Consider the following 16,272-nt stretch of genomic DNA (forward strand, 5'->3'; position numbering starts at 1 on the left):
CTTTCATACCGGTGTTAGGAATCAGTATATATTGCATCTCTATACGAATGTAAAATTGGCTTCTCAACGCAAGTGTGAAAATCCCCCTGATCCCTTCACTATTTGGCTTCAGTAATAAAATTCATACGCTAAGCCTTTATGGGCTGGCCGTATGAAAGCTAATATCAAATAGTGCATTATCGCACCACTCTTGTTGCCCGATTCCGGTTCTACAATCCGCTAAAGATTCGGTGGGTATTTTTCTCGGATCGCCGACTAACTATTTTATAAGGCTGAGACAATGTTTCGGTTTTTTTGTTAAACGAAAAAGGTTAGAAACCGAAAACATTCGGGAGGTACTTGGCTACCCCCGGCTCGGCCTGTTCTATAACTCCATGTGAAAGCTCAGTAGAGCTGGAACTTGGGACTGGGCCGAGGTCCACAGTTCACTAGGCTGTCCATGAGCCCTGCGGCTTAACTAGTAAAAGTACAGCGCACCTACCTCGGGAATATGAACCTTAATTTTGAATTTAGAGGCTCTTGGGCAAAAAAAGGTGGCATTCCGGACTACCACCCGAAAGATAGATGCATACCGTCTAATCAGCATGAATAAAAGCTGTGGTGCAGGCTGGGGATTCCTGCGTTTATGCCAAGTCCTTGTTTCTAAGGCGTGCTTCAGATGCCATTCTCCGTATTCGGTTTTCTTTTCTTCCCTTATCCCGATCGAGAATAGCACCCCAAAGACTACGGGAATGCCGAACTTTAATAGCTTATAATATTTTCATGGACTCACGTTGAACGAGTCTAGCCTTACAGAGGAGTTATCGTGGTATCTAAAGCTTGAACCAAATTAGTTGCTTTATTGACCGGTTAATTACGTACTTATCAGCTCGGTAAAAATCGCAGAAACTAAAATAGACCTGGACTTACCACATCTGCATGCCCTCTTCAGACGGTGCAAAACATCCGGCACTGAGATCTGCTACCAGCCTTGGCCCATCCTGCACTTTGCCTCCGAAAATCATCTTGTAAGATCGACTCCGTGTATCAAACTCTCCGGTGCGCCGGCGGCACACCTAGACGTCATAAATCTTATTAACCAAACGATATACAGTAACCAGACACACATTAATATATACACGTTGTTTTTTTGTTGGGCGGGGCCGTTTTTGGAATTGAATGGATCCAGGTCTCCACTACTTGTCGGGCATGTATTACTTTTCGAGCCCCCTGGTTTACTAACGAGTCAGCATACATCCGTATTGTCGGCACCCCCAGCCCCGGAACACTACGGTGATCCGTATTTTAGTGGACTCCGAGTGGCTTCACACAACTTCATCACCTAAAAAACGCTTTCAATAGAGTGGCGCTCTACGCACTCCGGCGCTGAGGTGCGTCCCATGCACCTTGCACGTCAAACTCTGTATTTGCAGAGCAATTTTTGCATCACATGTAAGACTATCAGGTGTGGTTAGCGCTTTGTGCAGGGAAACCGCACAGTTAAACGTAACAGAGGGAAATTCCGGAACGGAGAAAAAACTTTCTCGGAGTGCGCCCCTTATCACCTCGAATCGGATTCGGGAAATTAGTTCACCCCTAGCCTGGCAAAAAAATCACTCCACCGGCAGAATATATAAACCTCCTGGTATCTGTTTATTTTTTTTCCCTCACCGTCTACCAATCTTCTACCACTCAACCATCTTTGCTTTCTTTGCTCAGCCATTTACTCCATTGCTTCATCTTCCACAGCTTTATTGCAAACAAAAAAACTTTTTCCATTCGGACCTAAACTCTTGTATTGCACACGCCCTTGTTTTTTCCTCGCGCAGCAGAAAGCAAAAGCAATCTAGAACACATCGAAACGTTTTAGCCAGCAAAGCGCACTCTCTTATCACATAATCTGTTTACAAATACCCCTTAAAAGAGCCTCCCTGCCTCTTGTTACCCGTACCTTACTGGCTCGTATTGATAAACACAATGATTAGCGATACATCCTTTTACACCTCCAACACCCTTGTGGCGCTTACACACACTCTGACCAAGGTGCTTGAAGTCTTTCCGTCTTTCGAGTCGTGGTCATCCTATATCACCTATTTATCTGTATTTCTTGGCTCGTTGATTGCGGTGCCTATCCTCCTTCTCATCGTACTCGACTTTGTCGTCTACTCCTTGGGGCATGCATGCTACGCCTGCGCCAAGGGCACCGACTTTGAATATTTGGTCGAGGGTGTCATCTCGGACTTCATCTCTGCTGGGAAGGATGCCCCTAAAGCGTCAGTGGTCAATCCTTCAACCAATACAGGACTCCCATGGTTCAGCGTGGAATCTGTCTTGGTTTCGTTGTCGGTCTTATTTAAGTCGATGTACAGCTTGAACCAGAGCCCTCCTCCGACCGCGCCTGTCTCCAGACCGTCGTTCACGTCGCTCGTGTCCTTGGCCTCCTCCCAATTCTCGTTCCGCAGCTATTCCTTGTCGTCCACCACTGTTAACGACGATGAAAGACACACCATTCCTGAGCTATCGTCGTCCTCCCCACGTCTGCAGACCTCTACCGGTCTTAACAAATATGTCATCGATGCGATGCAGATGATCAATCGTATGCGCGAGGAGAAACGCCAAAAGAAGCAGGCTATCGGTGAGAAGGAGAGCATCATCTACGAGAAGTGCTGGTAGCTTCCTTTTCTATTCTTTTTACGGCTCGGTTTTATCTCCTAGGTTTTATTTTTCACTTCTCGCCTTTTGGCCTTTGCATTTTTGGTTTAATCTTTTTCTTCAGTTCTTTTCACTTGCCTTGATACACTTATATACACTCACAATCCTTACTCTTGGACTGATTCATCCATTCATTTCTTTGATTATATCTGGTCTCTGATTTTTAATACAATTACACCTAATTCATATCGTAGAACTTAGGGAGATACCTTTGGGGGTGTCAGGGGCTATCAATGGATTTCAGGGGGTTATCAGCGAAATACTATATTTACAGTTTTAGGGATATTTAAACTCTCGTAAAAACAAGGTTGGCCGGAAACTATAATTTTTGGTTAAAATGAGTCGTCAATGGTAAATTAGAGAGACTTTGTCCAAGACCAAAACAGACACACCAGTCTCAATTGGTCTTTAAGGTTGGATTATCCTCGTAATCCTACGCCATCACCCCCACTAGTTTCACTTGGCTCAATTATGCTATATGCTAACGGAATATCAGTGTGGCTGTATCATAGTGCAGGTCTCTGGTGGAAGTTAGCGATTGCTTCTCTTTTAATTCAGAGTGGTAATGAGCTGGAAAAGAGTCGACCCAGACATGTTGACGTCTAAACGGAGATTGCTACGACCTTGGCCATACACTATATTGCACGTAATCGAAAACTAGACGATGATTGAATCATATTCAATCCATATTGGTTTAAGCAACAGTATATGTTTTGACGGGTGTCGATTGACGTCATTAGATTAGCGGCTATGCACCCTACGAAACTCCCATACTTTAGATAACCTATACTATGCACCTGGTGCATCTGCAATGAGCTCCTAAAACGTGGGTCTGGCCATACAGTCAACTATAGCCACACAGCGTAAATCTCTAATTTACAAAACCTGAAACACAGCCCACGGTATTTAGAAATAAAGACGCGGGTAGATATAGCTATCCTCATTGAGAAGAGCCTGTGATCGCCCTATCAGGCTACAGCAAATCTCATATACCTTGTACGATCTACTGAGACTTCTTCATTCTCTCGGCAACCATTCTTGGATCGACGTTGATGCGCACCTTTCGGGTAGTTCTCTTCTGGCCCTTCTTCTTCCACGGCTTCCCACCTTTGTAGTTCCGGGCAACCTCCTTGTTTCGCTCCTGGTCCTCTGCGATCATGCGTTCCATCTCTGCTTCCTCTGCCTCGATCTGTCGCTGGAGATGCAACTCCTGAATCACCTCTTCATCCTCCTTGGTCGTCAGGAACGACTGAATCTCGTTAAACATAGTGGACAACGACTTACGGACGTTACGCGAGGGGCCAAACGGCGACGGAGATGTCAACGAGAGCGCCCCGGGGGCTCTTACCGGGGTCTTTGTGGGGGCAATATGGCTGCGTGATGCGCGAAAGTACGCCGATGGGGTTTCTGCCGATGCCGCAGCCATCTGGTGCTGTGGGGTTCTGGGATTTGCCCGTTTGGGGGAACTGGTTAGTTTCCGGGGAGAGGGCATGTCCTCTGAAGGATCGAAGTTGAGGTGTTTCCGCGTAGGCGTCGAACAACTACCGAAACTCAACCGTCTGGGGCGCTTGGATGGTGTTGTGAATTCTCTCTGGGTGGCTTCCACTGGGACTGAAGGAGCAGGGGCTGGCTTCTCGGGGGTAGACCCGGGTGTAGTGATGATTTCAAACAAACCCATCACCCGGCCATCAAGCTGTGGTGTAGGACCTAGCTCTTTGAACAGAAACGGCCCCAGCGGCGAATCGTAGAGCCCAGAAGTAGGCGACGTTTTGATGGGCGTTTGGGTCTGGAAGACGGAGGGTGAAATGTAGCGGGATCTGATGGGCGTTACATTGTGGGACACGGTAGTCGCATCGTAGGTGACAGCGGGCAACGCAGGCGTATTGGTAGTTTCCGATGTTTTGGGTTTCGTGCTACTTAGTTTGAGGGTGCGGTAGTGCTTGTACTTCTGGGCAATGGCGGCGTCGCGCTTGATGTCTTCCTTCTGGGGCGGTCTTCCGTTCTGGGTGCTAAATGCGTGCTCCCAAGTCTTAATCTCTAGCTTGAGTGATTCAAGCATTATGGGGGCTGGTGAGCTCATTGGATAGATGTTGGCGATATCTGAATGGGTCTTTTGCAGTAACGTTAAGTTCACTATTTGTAGGGTCTTCTGTAAGTCCGTGGGTTCGTGTTTTACGCGTCGCGCGAGTCACGTGCGAACCTCCACTTTCATTTTGCAGGATACTGAAAATTTAAACGCTGAGCAAATCTATCAAATCTAAGCTGACCTCATCCCTTATTGCTTTCGTTATGTACTCTACAGCTGCTAGAAAGACCATAGCTGTGGCAGCTAGAAAGGTTGTACCGAGAGGTTTTGCCGTCCCACACATCCCGCACATTTCCGCCATCTACGCCACCCAGCGCTTCAGCTACAGCGCCACACAGAGGAAGATTCCGTCGATTGATGGTATCAAAGGCTTTGAAGAAATTGCTGTTGGTATCTCTAAAGATGAGAGGTTGGAAGAAATAACTAGAGAAAGGGAAGCCGAAATCTCTGCTGAAACCTCTACCGAAACCTCTGCTGAAAGAGACTTGGAAGAAATGGATGAACTAGATGACGATGCCTCCCCCTGGTACTTGCGCGGCGAATCCGTCTCTGTTTCAGGCCTGCCCGTGGGTGAACCCTTCCCGGTGCTTCCACCTGACTCTCCTCCATCCTTGGTCTCCGTTGTGGAGCACCTTCAATCAAAACTCGGGTTATCCGATATCAAAGTATTTGACATGGAACTTGCAGATGAAGAGGTGGGTGCTCGCGCATTGGGTGACTACATGGTCGTGGCCACCGGGCGCTCTCCCCGCCACTTGATCAAATCTGCTACGGCGCTAACGGAGTTTGCGAAGCTGGAGTACAATGCCGTGCCATATTCCGAAGGTTTGATCAAGAACGCCGCGATGCAGTTGCAGCACAAGCGTTTGCAAAAGCGCGCGCGCAAACGGACATCCTCTAATGTGGATGACGACTACGGCGTGGTTTCGAACAGCTGGATCATGGTAGAATGCAACTTTGACGGGATTTGTGTCAACTTTTTGACCAAGGACAGACGCGTGGAATTGAACTTGGAATACTTATGGTGCTCCAAGGAGGATAAAGCGGTGTATGATGTAGCCAGAGCCGAAAATTTTGCCTCTGATGACATCTTCAGTGGTGTCAGAGGGTACCACACGATGGCTAGACGGAGAATGGCCACCACTGCTGAAGCTATGGATGTTGAAGCCGAATCTTTCACCCAGATGTTGGAAAACTACGCCAAACGCGGGGACTACTCCGCCTGCTCGATGATGGTCAAGGAAGCAACACACGTAACTGACGATCACCACACGCTTCTTTTGGAATCGTTTGTTTCCCAAGCCAAAAGAATTCAATCAGAGGGTGCTGATGCTTCACTCACGACTGAAATCGTCTCCCAATTCGACGCAGTCTTCCCGTTGAGCCCAACGCGCGTGCACTGGGAGACCCGCACCCAGTTTCTCTACGTCCTTCACAAGATCGATCCGCAAGTCTACCCGCTATCGCTCGTCAAGCAGTCGCTTGTGGCACAGCAGGCGGCTGGGACCTTGGTCTCCATGAATGACGTCACGTTTTACGCTGCAGCGGTCTCTGGTTCCCCACAGTTCTTTGCGACCAACGAGCACATGGACTTGGTAGCGGAGTTGAAGTTTGACATGGTTTCCGAGCTCTTGGAAAGCGTGTTCTTGGTTCAGGGCAAAGATTTTCCGTGGAACAAAGTCCTTGCCAGCGTCTTGGTACAGTGCACGCTCCAGCTGGCTGCTTCTGGTTTCCTCCAACCATCGAGTGTCTCTCTCGAAGCATCTGCAACCTCTGAGGCCGTTGCATATGGTAAAAGAACGATGGACTCTGTACTTAGATTTCTCTCCAGCATCGGCCAGTTGCCCGAGTTGGTGCAGTCTGAGGAATTCACTGCGTTGGTCTTATCCGGTTATGCCTCTGCTCGCGACTGGCGGGCGTTCTTCCAATTCTGGGAAATTGCCGGCACATACTCCGTTGGTATAGAAGCTGGCGAGGGCTCTGTCATCGACACCCGTCCGTGGATCTATATGTATACGCTTGTGGCGCAGACCGGCGACTTTCGTGCCTGTACCCATGTCTTGGACCATTTGTATCCCCAGATGAGAAGTTGCGGCGTGGATATCGACGACGAAAACGTTAGGGCAGCCGTCAGAAAGGTGTTAATCACCTTGTCTCCCGATCTTGGGCCTAACAGCTATCTTGACATTAGAGAGCAGGCGTTGAATTAGGAAATACCGTGTATAAAGGCTTGTAAATAGTAATGAAATGTATTGAGATATACTAAGGCAGCTGTAACTACCCAGATAGCTCGGTATGGCGCATTTCCAGCCCTTTATCCTAAGCCTCTTGATAGACGCTGATTTCCATCTACTCACACGCTCTTATCTACTCGTATGCACATTATCAAACCTACTCGTTTATCTATATATATATTCCCGATAACGCTCCTAAATAAGTTATTCTGAACCTGCTAGGCATATTCTTGCCTATTTTAAATAGACTCCTCATTGTTCAAACTCCGGTTGAGATAGTCCACGAATAGCGGGCTGATTCGCTCGACATCCACGGTACGCATACGATTCAACGTAACATACGTCCTGCGGATGCGCTGGAGCTGCGCAATCGACACGGGTCTTGGCGGAAGCTCTACAGACACACCAGCGGCAACCATTACGTTCCCGCCAGTCGCCTGGAGCTGTTGGTGGGCGACAATCTTCTGGATTACCGCCTGTGTCTCCTTGTCCAACTCCTGCAAGAAGTTCGTCCCGGAGGCGGGCTTAAGGACGGTGGCGGCATTGGGCGTGGGGCCCTTCTTCAAGACGATGGTGCTCCACAAGTCGGCAAACGGTAACTCGGACTCGTCGTACGCAAGCGCGAATAGCGGTGAGTCCCAGCGATTTTGTTCATTCGGCTCTTCGTACCGCATGGCCATCTGCGTCAAGAGCTGCGGATCCCACGGTGACTCGCAGGCTGCATTCCACGTGAGACACATTGCCACTGGCGCCATAACGTGCACGAGGCAGTAGCTCGTGGCGAGCGCCTTTGCCTCGCAGTGCAACTGGTAGCGGAAGCCCTTGATGTACGCCGGAGAGTCAAGCACCACGATATTGTTGCGTGCGAGATCACGCTTGACAGCAGACATCTGCACTCCACGGAGCGACTTCTCCGTGCGTGACTCGCGGTACGACTCGTGTACGATCCCAAGGGACTCGTCTGAATGGTATGTGACCTTCATATTGGCACCTGGCTCACCTGGCGTGAGCGACGCAATCCGTGTCTCCAACTGTGCCACGAGCTTTCTCGCCCATGTCGACTTCCCAGAACTCGGTAACCCTGTGAAAACTACTAGTGGCATGATGTATGGGTGAGGTCAGAATAGCTCTTACTCAGACGTGAACTTTGGACTCTTTTTTTCAGCTCATCGCGCGCCGCACTGGCGTGCAGAAATCTCACCATGCAGAAAAATATGTATAGAAAAAACTCACATTTACGCCTTCAAGCCACCTTTCCTTCTTTAAGCATTACGATGAGTTCGCCATTTATTCCCCGTATGAGTTTCCCAAAGTACCGCATGGTGCTTACGGACTTTAAGGGTCACCACGTCAAGGCGTTGAAGCGCATCTCCGAGCTTGCGCCGCAGATCGACTTGGTCTTCGAGTTGCGCGACTCGCGTGCGCCCATCTCCTCGCGCAATGTCTTATTCGACCGGTCCTTGCAGAACAAGGACAAGATCGTGTTGTACTCAAAGAATGATCTCAGCGGGATCGACAAAAAGGTATGTGTCCACATTAACGAAGGTGGAGATAGGACCAGGATGGGGCAATCAGGATGCCCCTACACGCCGTCACGGTTCCTGGAGAGCTTTGGAGATGGTACCCCCAAACGCTGCGATAGCTTTTTCGTATGTCTGGGGTACTCACCTTTTCATATTCTGGGCCACCTTGTTGCTGAAACTGCTGGCCTTTTTGGTTCAGACGGTGGCTCGCATGCAACGCAGTTTCAAACCCGATTTCTGGGCCCTGGCCTCTCACCTTCGCCTCGCTTCGGCAAGTACTAACCTACAGCTCCTCGACGTCTGGCACAAAGGCGAAAAATACATGTACATTGACTGCCGCAACCAAAACGCCGCCAAAAAGGTGATCCTGGAGGCCATCAAGTTCTATGAGGGCATGTTCCCCCGCCCGCCGCTCGGCCTCCGCTGTATGATCACAGGCATGCCCAATGTGGGTAAGTCTACCCTCGTCAACGGGTTACGCACTGCTGGCTGTGGTCCCGCGAAGCGCAAGGTCGCACGTACAGGCGGACAGCCAGGCGTGACGCGCGCAACGTCCGAAATCATCCGTATCCACTCAAACCCAGACATTTTATTATACGACACCCCCGGAGTGTTCCTTCCCCAGGCCCCAGATGAGGAAACTATGATTGTTTTGTCGCTCATCGGCTCTGTCAGCCCCAGTGTGATTGACCAAGTGGTCAAGGCGGATTATTTGTTGTATTTGCTCAACCGTCAGGATGACACGGGCAAGGCCTATAAGCAGTATCTTCCCCATCCGACGAATAACATAGACGAGTTGCTTGAGGCAATCGCCAAACAGAAAATGATGTATAACAAGGCGACTAAAAAGTACGATACGACCGGCGCCGCTGTGTACTGGCTCGAAAGATGGCTCCAAGGGAAGGAAAGCAAGAGTATTTTCGATGTGACTGCAATTGTGGCCCTGCAAGCGTTAAAACATGCTGGGGCGAGACTCAAGGGCGATCCACGTAAAAGCGAGGGAATCTACGAGGAAACGTTGAAGCACTCGAAGGAGTACAAAGAGCTCTGGGCGAAGGAAAGGACGAGAGTTGACGGTATGAAGATAAATTTGAACAGAGACCCAAAGGAGCGCAAGCGTACACCACGAGACCGGTTTTCTGAGAGAAGCAATGTTTTGTTCAAGTAATGGGAGTTATAGATGGGTTCTGGATGGGTTTTAGCTACAATTGGGATCAAGACTGAAGGTATTGATTTAACTGAATTGTTGGATTTTGCTGCTTGATAACTGGGTAATTGAGCATCTATGTGGCTAGGTTTGTTTCACCCATGACGTTCTATCTGGTGTACCATTTGGACAATAGTTAAAGATTTTAACGGCGGTTAGCACCCCCTGTATATACTGCTACCCCTTGAATTTATGAGATGTTGAGTTCCCCCTTTTGTTCATAGGTAAAACTGGTGAGCTAGATAAAATAGCTACTTGTGAAGCTTGTTTTTGAAGTGCTTGGCTGACAGCCTAATGATGGTATGTCTTTACAGCACTTCTGACTTCTGCCAGAGTTTACCACTTCCATCCATGTCGTCTCTATGCATACCTAAAAACGTATTCTAGAGGAATCAAGATATGTGTGCAAAGATCTCTTACGTGACAAACTCAGATGAGGTCTATTTCCCTAGTGAGCCTATTCAACCGATAGATTAAAAGCAAATAAAGTGCCGGGACTGTTCTTCTCATTTTCTAGCTTAATCAATAAAGTAGCTGCCAACAGAAACTCCCATTAACCTCCTTATTTAGTAGTCTTTTAAACCATGGTTTAGAAAAGCAATCCAGATACAGTCCTGGTGCATTGTTACGTTAAACAGACGAGGATGGCCCTTCCTAACATCCATACTCCCCAGTCATTTAATTATACTCGAAATCCCCCCCAATACCTCATTCAACCTACACGCTTGCTCACTTTTCCTTCGCAACCTTTAATTATAGTACACATGGAGCTTGCTCACGCTGCGTGTTCGCTACGCGCTCGCCTCGCCGTTAGCCTCACCGTTCGCTTCACCCCCCTTGAGCGCGGCAAGGATGTCTTCGACAATCTCGCGTTTCATACGTGCGCACTCCTCGCGCACGATTTCGCGCGTCACGTCTATACGCGTGCGCTCCGCGGCCAGCAACCGCTCCGCGAGTTCGACCAAAAACTGCTCGTCAGACATCATTGCATCGCTTCTGGGATGCTTGGTACTCAAGGCGGTAAGCGCGTCACTTCTGGGGCGCTTGCTATTCATGACGGCGAGCGCAGAAGCAGGCAACTCAGGGTCAAGATCAGAGTCGGAGTCGTCGCGCGTACGCCTACGCTCGGGTGTCGCACGGAACACGATTTCGCCCGCAGTCTTGCGCAGCTTTGCCACTGGCGTCAGGAACGACTCCTCAAACTGCTTCACCTCGTACGCCAACTTCGCCAAGAGCTCGCGACGTTCGTACGAAAAATCGTCTCCCTCGTCCACCTCCATGAACTTGGGTTTCGTCACAAGATACTTCAACCGGTCCTGGCACTGTCTCAACGTTGAGTGCTTGTTGTCTTGGACGACATATTTCTGAAAGTCCATGTGGACATTCTCCCAGGCCTCTCGCCGCGCCTGTTTCGCCTTGACGTGCGGCGAGTAGCCTAGGACGTCTTTGAGGAGTGCGACATCATATTTTGAGTCGAATCTGACGGGGTGAAGCGTCGATTTGTCAAGAGATTCATCCATTGAACGCTAAATTATGTTATTGGGTGGTGTTCAGTGACCAGTCGTACTATCGAATGTAAACAGTTATGCTGCAGGCCATTCGTAGGCTTTCGCAGAAAGCGAGAGAAATTCGAGCTAGAGTTCGAGAATTACAAGTTCTCGAATTTACCGAGTTCTCGAATTTACATTGTAATTTTCGCACAATGAGTATCACGTGATATAGGCGAAACCCTATGGGACTGCTCTACCCCGGATAAGAACCACATTGATTTTCAGTACCATAAAGGAATATTCAGATTTTTCACTAAATGGAGGAATGAGGGAAATTACAGCCTGTTAACTCGGCCTAACGCAATCCCTTGTAGGGTTTTTTTTTTCCATAGGACCTCTTTGCTTCGCCCAGCCTCATATTTAGTTTAGTTTTAATAAACTGAAAATTAAAGGTGGTTCCCAGAAAGCTCTAGTGAGCTGAAAATAATTCATGGCTTGGATACTCACTCATTCCTTCCGGTGCTCCCCTCGTACTCCACAAAATTTTCGCTTACTTCAGAATAAAAAGATTAATTTTTTTTAGAACTATTCACTAGATATTATTAAGATATTTCTCACCCGAATATTTTTCGATCAAAAAAAAAACTTCCCTGTCTCGCTTATGCTTCTTGGTTGCTATTCCTCGTTTACCCATAACTTACCTGCATCATTTACACCACTTGCTCGCCGGGTTTCTCATTAAACCGTGGTTATTAGCATATCTTTACTAGAAATTGTTATTAACAAAATTTCCATCTATTTTATTAATCCTTGGTCTGCACGTGCTATTCTCTTACTCCTCACATCTTCCCGTATTTTGATCCTCCTTCTCAAATCCTGCAAAATATGCCCGAATTTTCAAGCCCATAATTAAAATCACGAATTTTCCATACCCTCGCCAAAACAACCCCCACCACTCACAACCCCATTCATGCTACGTTTCCAGCCGTTGGTGGTCTTTAGAAACAGCTTCAATCCCTCTGTCCAGCTTCGACTCCTAGTTACGGCACAGAGTTCCCGCTACGTCCTCCAGAAAGCTGCCAGATACAATGCCAAAACCGCTGCCAAACCGGAAGTTCCGCCATATATATCCCAAACTCCGGTAAATGGCACCACAATAGCTATAAAAATCCCGCGTAACCAGTGGCTCGCGGTGCTAGGCTCCCAGGGAAGCTTCCTCCGAGACCTCGAGACCCAGTTTGGCGTGGCTTTCACGGCCGATGCTGACCCCGACGGCTACGCTTTGCAAATCATTCATCCGGACAACCAGGTGTGTGAGGAGGTGTTACACGCGCTCGAAGAGCGAGTGGAAGGTCTTGCCACCCCCCACGTTTTCCCACTCGCCACGTATCGGTTAGCGGAGGTGCTCGAGATCCAGCGCGCGCGCGTACTCGCGATCCAGCGTCGCACAAACACGAATATCGTTATCGATGCGCGTCTCGGTGCCAAGTACGCCGCCTGTCGCATCTACACGCCCAACGCTGCCGTGGCTGGCCGTGCCTTCAGACAGCTCAAGGCGTGCATCAGACGCGTCGCCTTCCGCACCTTCCAGGTCTCTGAGGAGTACGTGCGGCCGTTGTGTGCTCTCGCGTCGAAAATCGAGCTCCAGACAGGTACGAGAATTTGCATAATCGACCGGCAGCAGTCCTGGGATCCGCGCGGGACCCGTGCCTGCGTCATCCACGACACCGCCGTGCACAACGAGAACGGCGCCATTGAGCAGGCCGCGGAATTGCTCCGCCGATGCATCGCGGAGTTGAAGGAACACAAACGCGTAGTCGTGGTAGACGCGAGTCATGCATTCATTGTGCCGTGCGCATACTTGCGCGAGCTCGAGGATTTCACGGGCACAACGATCTTGGCGCCCGACTCACAGAGCCCGTTTATTCGCATCTACGGACTTGAACCCACAGCGATAAACGCCGCGTGGGACGCGCTCACGTGGCGTTTGCGCGTCTATCCACAGCACACGGTGGCCCTCGACTTGAACTCTGACGAACAACACTTCTTGCGGCTCTACCTGAGCCTGGACGGCACATATCCTGTCGACTGGAACGGTCCGCGCATCCACCTTCGTAGCCCCATGCGCGCCGCGCCGTTTGAACGGTTGATTCGCATGCATGCCGCGAATAAGCTCGTGTACGACGTGCCTGTGGGAGACGCGCAACTTATAGCGATGTTCGCGACTACCGCCGCGGTCGCGCGCCATCACGCGCATGTCCAGCGCGTCACAGAGCGCGCCAATGCCGTTTTAGACTGTGAGTCTTCTCGAATCACGGTCTTCGGTGCAACAATGGATGCGTCGCGGGAAACACTCACGCTGTTCTGCGAGTCCCAAGCGCGACTCATACGGCTGTGTTTCGCCGCGCGCGTCCCGGCCGCCGCACGCGCAGCCCTACAGTCCTCGTACTCCACCAAAGAAACGAATGCCGCAGGCTTCATGTTTTGGCAGGACTCAACAATCTGTTTGCACTTTCCTGAGTCCTTTAGAGATGACGGGATCATCTATGTCATGGGTGAAGACGTGGGATCCGTGAAAGCGAAGGCTGAGCTTGAACGTAAGGTTTTGCAGTTGGCTCGTCAAAGTGGGTCTGTTGAGAAGGTTGAAATTTTGCCCCGCGATTTCCAAACTAAAGTGGATGCCAGCAGCTTGAGTATCCCAGAAGCCAAAGATGTGATCGAAGATATGAAGGCGGAAAGGATTGATGTGACGACAGAAAACGAACCAATTGAACTTGTCTCTCACGTTATCCCGCCTCATTTGCACGAAATTCTCGCTAAAGAAGCTGGTGTCATTGAGTACGTGACGAAAACCTGGATCACAGACGGACCTACCTTCCAAATTTCTGGCGTTTTGCCAAACGTGGATAAGGCCAGTGAAATGTTAACCGCCGCGGCTGAAGCCTTAGAAGGCAATGCCCAAACCGTCTCTATTCCTGCAGAGCACCACTCCTTGCTTTCCCCAACATTACTTGAAAAGGTGAAAGCGTACACCCAGACAGCGATTCTCTCGTCTGAGATCTCATCGAACCAAACCGATATTACTGTCTACGGCTCCGATGCTGTAAACGTTGAGTTGGCCATTGCGATGATTAGAAATTTCATTGCCTTCCAAGGTACTCTGCTTAGGTTCCAGATTGAAAGCAGTATGTTGGGTGTTGTCACGGGTGGTGATTTGACCATCGAGGGCATTGAGAAAGCCACCGGTACGCTTATTACCTTTCAGACCGATGACCAACTCAGCACCGTTACAGTGTACGGTAAGGACCGCAACTCGGTAAACTCTGCTGTTGGTAAGCTAACGACGCATTGGGACGTGAATTTGAACAACCGCGAAGTTTGTCGACTTCCAGTCCTGCTCAGTGACTCGTTGTTGAATGAAAGCACCTTGTACCAGCTCAAACAGTTGTTCAAAGTTTCGGTCAGAGTGGTCAAGACTCGCAACTCCCAAGACGACTTGTGGTTCTTGTATAGCGACGATGTGAAGGCTTTGAGAAAGGTAAGGAGCTACTTGGCTGATCTTGCAAAGGGACGCGGAGAGGTGATTTCCCCGCCCCTTGGCCATGCTTTCTAGGGAACTGAAAAGAGCCCGTTCATCCTCTTAGCACTCTTTCTACGTGGTTGAAATAGATCCGTTCTCCGTTGTCTCCTCTTGCATTGCTGTGTTGATACAGCACCTTTTGTACATAGATTGACCCATTCCGGGACTAATATACTTGATGGTTAGTCAAAGTCATGACCGGTGGTTTTTGGTTACTAGCGTGAGTAGCTGATAGAGGCTAAATGAAGTACCTGGATAATTTTCGTTCTAAAACGCTGGAAGGTGCCACGCTTGTGACATATCTCCTGGGAAGACTCTGATGGTCTTTAACAATCCTTGAGGCTGAAAGGTGCAAAAATGGACGAGTCAGGAGTCGAACCCGAGACCTTTCACATGCTAAGCGAACGCGCTACCAACTACGCCACACGCCCAATACTGCGCGGTGAGTTTTATTGTTTTGCTATTCTCTGTCTGGGTGGATTTGAGTCTACTTTGTTTAGTGCTATATAACGTTAATTGAACGTTAGCAAGACCAAGACACATCTCTATTCATATTTATGAACCTTTTTTCACTCAAATGTGGTATCAGAAAATATCATCCGTTTACGTATTAATTAGTGGAAGTTTGAAGTAGCATTTTATCAACTATTGTTATACAAATATAATATTTACCCGATGTAAACTAAAACTATATAATAAAACTGAGGCTGAACCTAGAGATCAATATTTAGTTAAATATAAAATACATACATATATTTCGATACTTATGATTATAACTGGCCAAAGCTAGTAATAAATGGTGAAAGTAAATGCTTCCCTTTCCGTATATATCGTATGAATTGCACGAAGAAAAGCATAATACGGCGATAACTATTGAAGAAAACGCAGCATGACTTCAAATACAGCTTGCATAAATCTTAATGCCAGATGATATTTGGCATTGTATACAATAGTTTTATACAGTAAAAATTAGTGATAAGAAAAGTACAGCGCCAATTTGAGATATATGCAATATGTATTATGGTTGCGCTCTATATTTTCACGAATAGTAAAATGTGCCATGCAACTAGCACATTCTATTTCGGTTATTTCAATTGGTGCAAGTCAAGCAGTTGATCGTGAAAGTGAAATGCTATACCCGTTGCTCAAGGTCCGATGTAGGTATCAACAGAACACTCAATTAGATGCTATATATTCACTCAGTATGACAATTGCGTGCGTACTGGGTGCACATAACATGTCGGTATATACTCATATGATCGGAAGTTTACGTGATAAACTACACCCTAACAATGTCGCTTGATCAACAGAAAAACGGAGCCAGATATATTATAATATTTACTTACCACTCAGGATGTATCACATTACATTATAAAGAGGCGGTACCGGAGAGAGCTGATGCCTTCGGAGTTAAAAAGCACCTCCTCTCAATCTCAACACCAAGTGAAGAGTGGACTCCTT

General features: G+C 48.5%; 8 protein-coding genes and 1 non-coding gene across 9 annotated transcripts; 5 read left to right on the forward strand and 4 right to left on the reverse strand.

The window, feature by feature from the left end:
* Nucleotides 1-1,956: 1,956 nt before the first annotated feature.
* On the forward strand, nt 1,957-2,652 carry BABINDRAFT_6915 (uncharacterized protein; the record flags this gene model as incomplete). Its single annotated transcript, XM_019132533.1, has 1 exon — nt 1,957-2,652. One exon carries the CDS (start codon nt 1,957-1,959, stop codon nt 2,650-2,652), a length of 696 nt encoding a protein of 231 aa, XP_018986401.1.
* Nucleotides 2,653-3,694: 1,042 nt separating this feature from the next.
* BABINDRAFT_165792 (uncharacterized protein) lies at nt 3,695-4,750 on the reverse strand (the record flags this gene model as incomplete). Its single annotated transcript, XM_019130369.1, has 1 exon — nt 3,695-4,750. One exon carries the CDS (start codon nt 4,748-4,750, stop codon nt 3,695-3,697), a length of 1,056 nt encoding a protein of 351 aa, XP_018986402.1.
* Nucleotides 4,751-4,962: 212 nt separating this feature from the next.
* Nucleotides 4,963-7,043, forward strand: BABINDRAFT_119740 (uncharacterized protein). The gene has a single exon (XM_019126929.1). The coding sequence runs from the start codon at nt 4,981-4,983 to the stop codon at nt 6,985-6,987; it is 2,007 nt and encodes a 668-aa protein (XP_018986403.1). The 5' UTR covers nt 4,963-4,980; the 3' UTR covers nt 6,988-7,043.
* Nucleotides 7,044-7,155: 112 nt separating this feature from the next.
* KTI12 (Kti12p) lies at nt 7,156-8,098 on the reverse strand. The gene has a single exon (XM_019128259.1). It carries the CDS (start codon nt 7,992-7,994, stop codon nt 7,251-7,253), a length of 744 nt encoding a protein of 247 aa, XP_018986404.1. The 5' UTR covers nt 7,995-8,098; the 3' UTR covers nt 7,156-7,250.
* A 199-nt stretch (nt 8,099-8,297) lies between these two features.
* MTG1 (putative GTPase) lies at nt 8,298-9,492 on the forward strand (the record flags this gene model as incomplete). Its single annotated transcript, XM_019131253.1, has 2 exons — nt 8,298-8,534; nt 8,824-9,492. Coding segments are annotated over 2 exons (906 nt in total), but the record flags the coding sequence as incomplete, so codon positions are not given.
* A 790-nt stretch (nt 9,493-10,282) lies between these two features.
* Nucleotides 10,283-11,261, reverse strand: BABINDRAFT_174874 (uncharacterized protein; the record flags this gene model as incomplete). The annotated part of the gene is made up of 1 exon (XM_019130972.1): nt 10,283-11,261. The coding sequence occupies one exon, from the start codon at nt 11,259-11,261 to the stop codon at nt 10,533-10,535; it is 729 nt and encodes a 242-aa protein (XP_018986406.1). The 3' UTR covers nt 10,283-10,532.
* Nucleotides 11,262-12,150: 889 nt separating this feature from the next.
* On the forward strand, nt 12,151-15,259 carry BABINDRAFT_160490 (uncharacterized protein). Its single transcript, XM_019128260.1, has one exon. It carries the CDS (start codon nt 12,202-12,204, stop codon nt 14,842-14,844), a length of 2,643 nt encoding a protein of 880 aa, XP_018986407.1. The 5' UTR covers nt 12,151-12,201; the 3' UTR covers nt 14,845-15,259.
* On the reverse strand, nt 15,170-15,242 carry BABINDRAFT_t146. Its single transcript has one exon. It is a non-coding gene; the product is annotated as a tRNA-Ala (tRNA).
* Nucleotides 15,260-15,803: 544 nt separating the features above from the next.
* Nucleotides 15,804-16,272, forward strand: BABINDRAFT_160491 (uncharacterized protein). The gene has a single exon (XM_019128261.1). It carries the CDS (start codon nt 15,872-15,874, stop codon nt 16,112-16,114), a length of 243 nt encoding a protein of 80 aa, XP_018986408.1. The 5' UTR covers nt 15,804-15,871; the 3' UTR covers nt 16,115-16,272.

Source organism: Babjeviella inositovora (assembly GCF_001661335.1).
Source record: "Babjeviella inositovora NRRL Y-12698 unplaced genomic scaffold BABINscaffold_3, whole genome shotgun sequence".
Classification (NCBI taxonomy): Eukaryota; Fungi; Ascomycota; class Pichiomycetes; order Serinales; genus Babjeviella; species Babjeviella inositovora.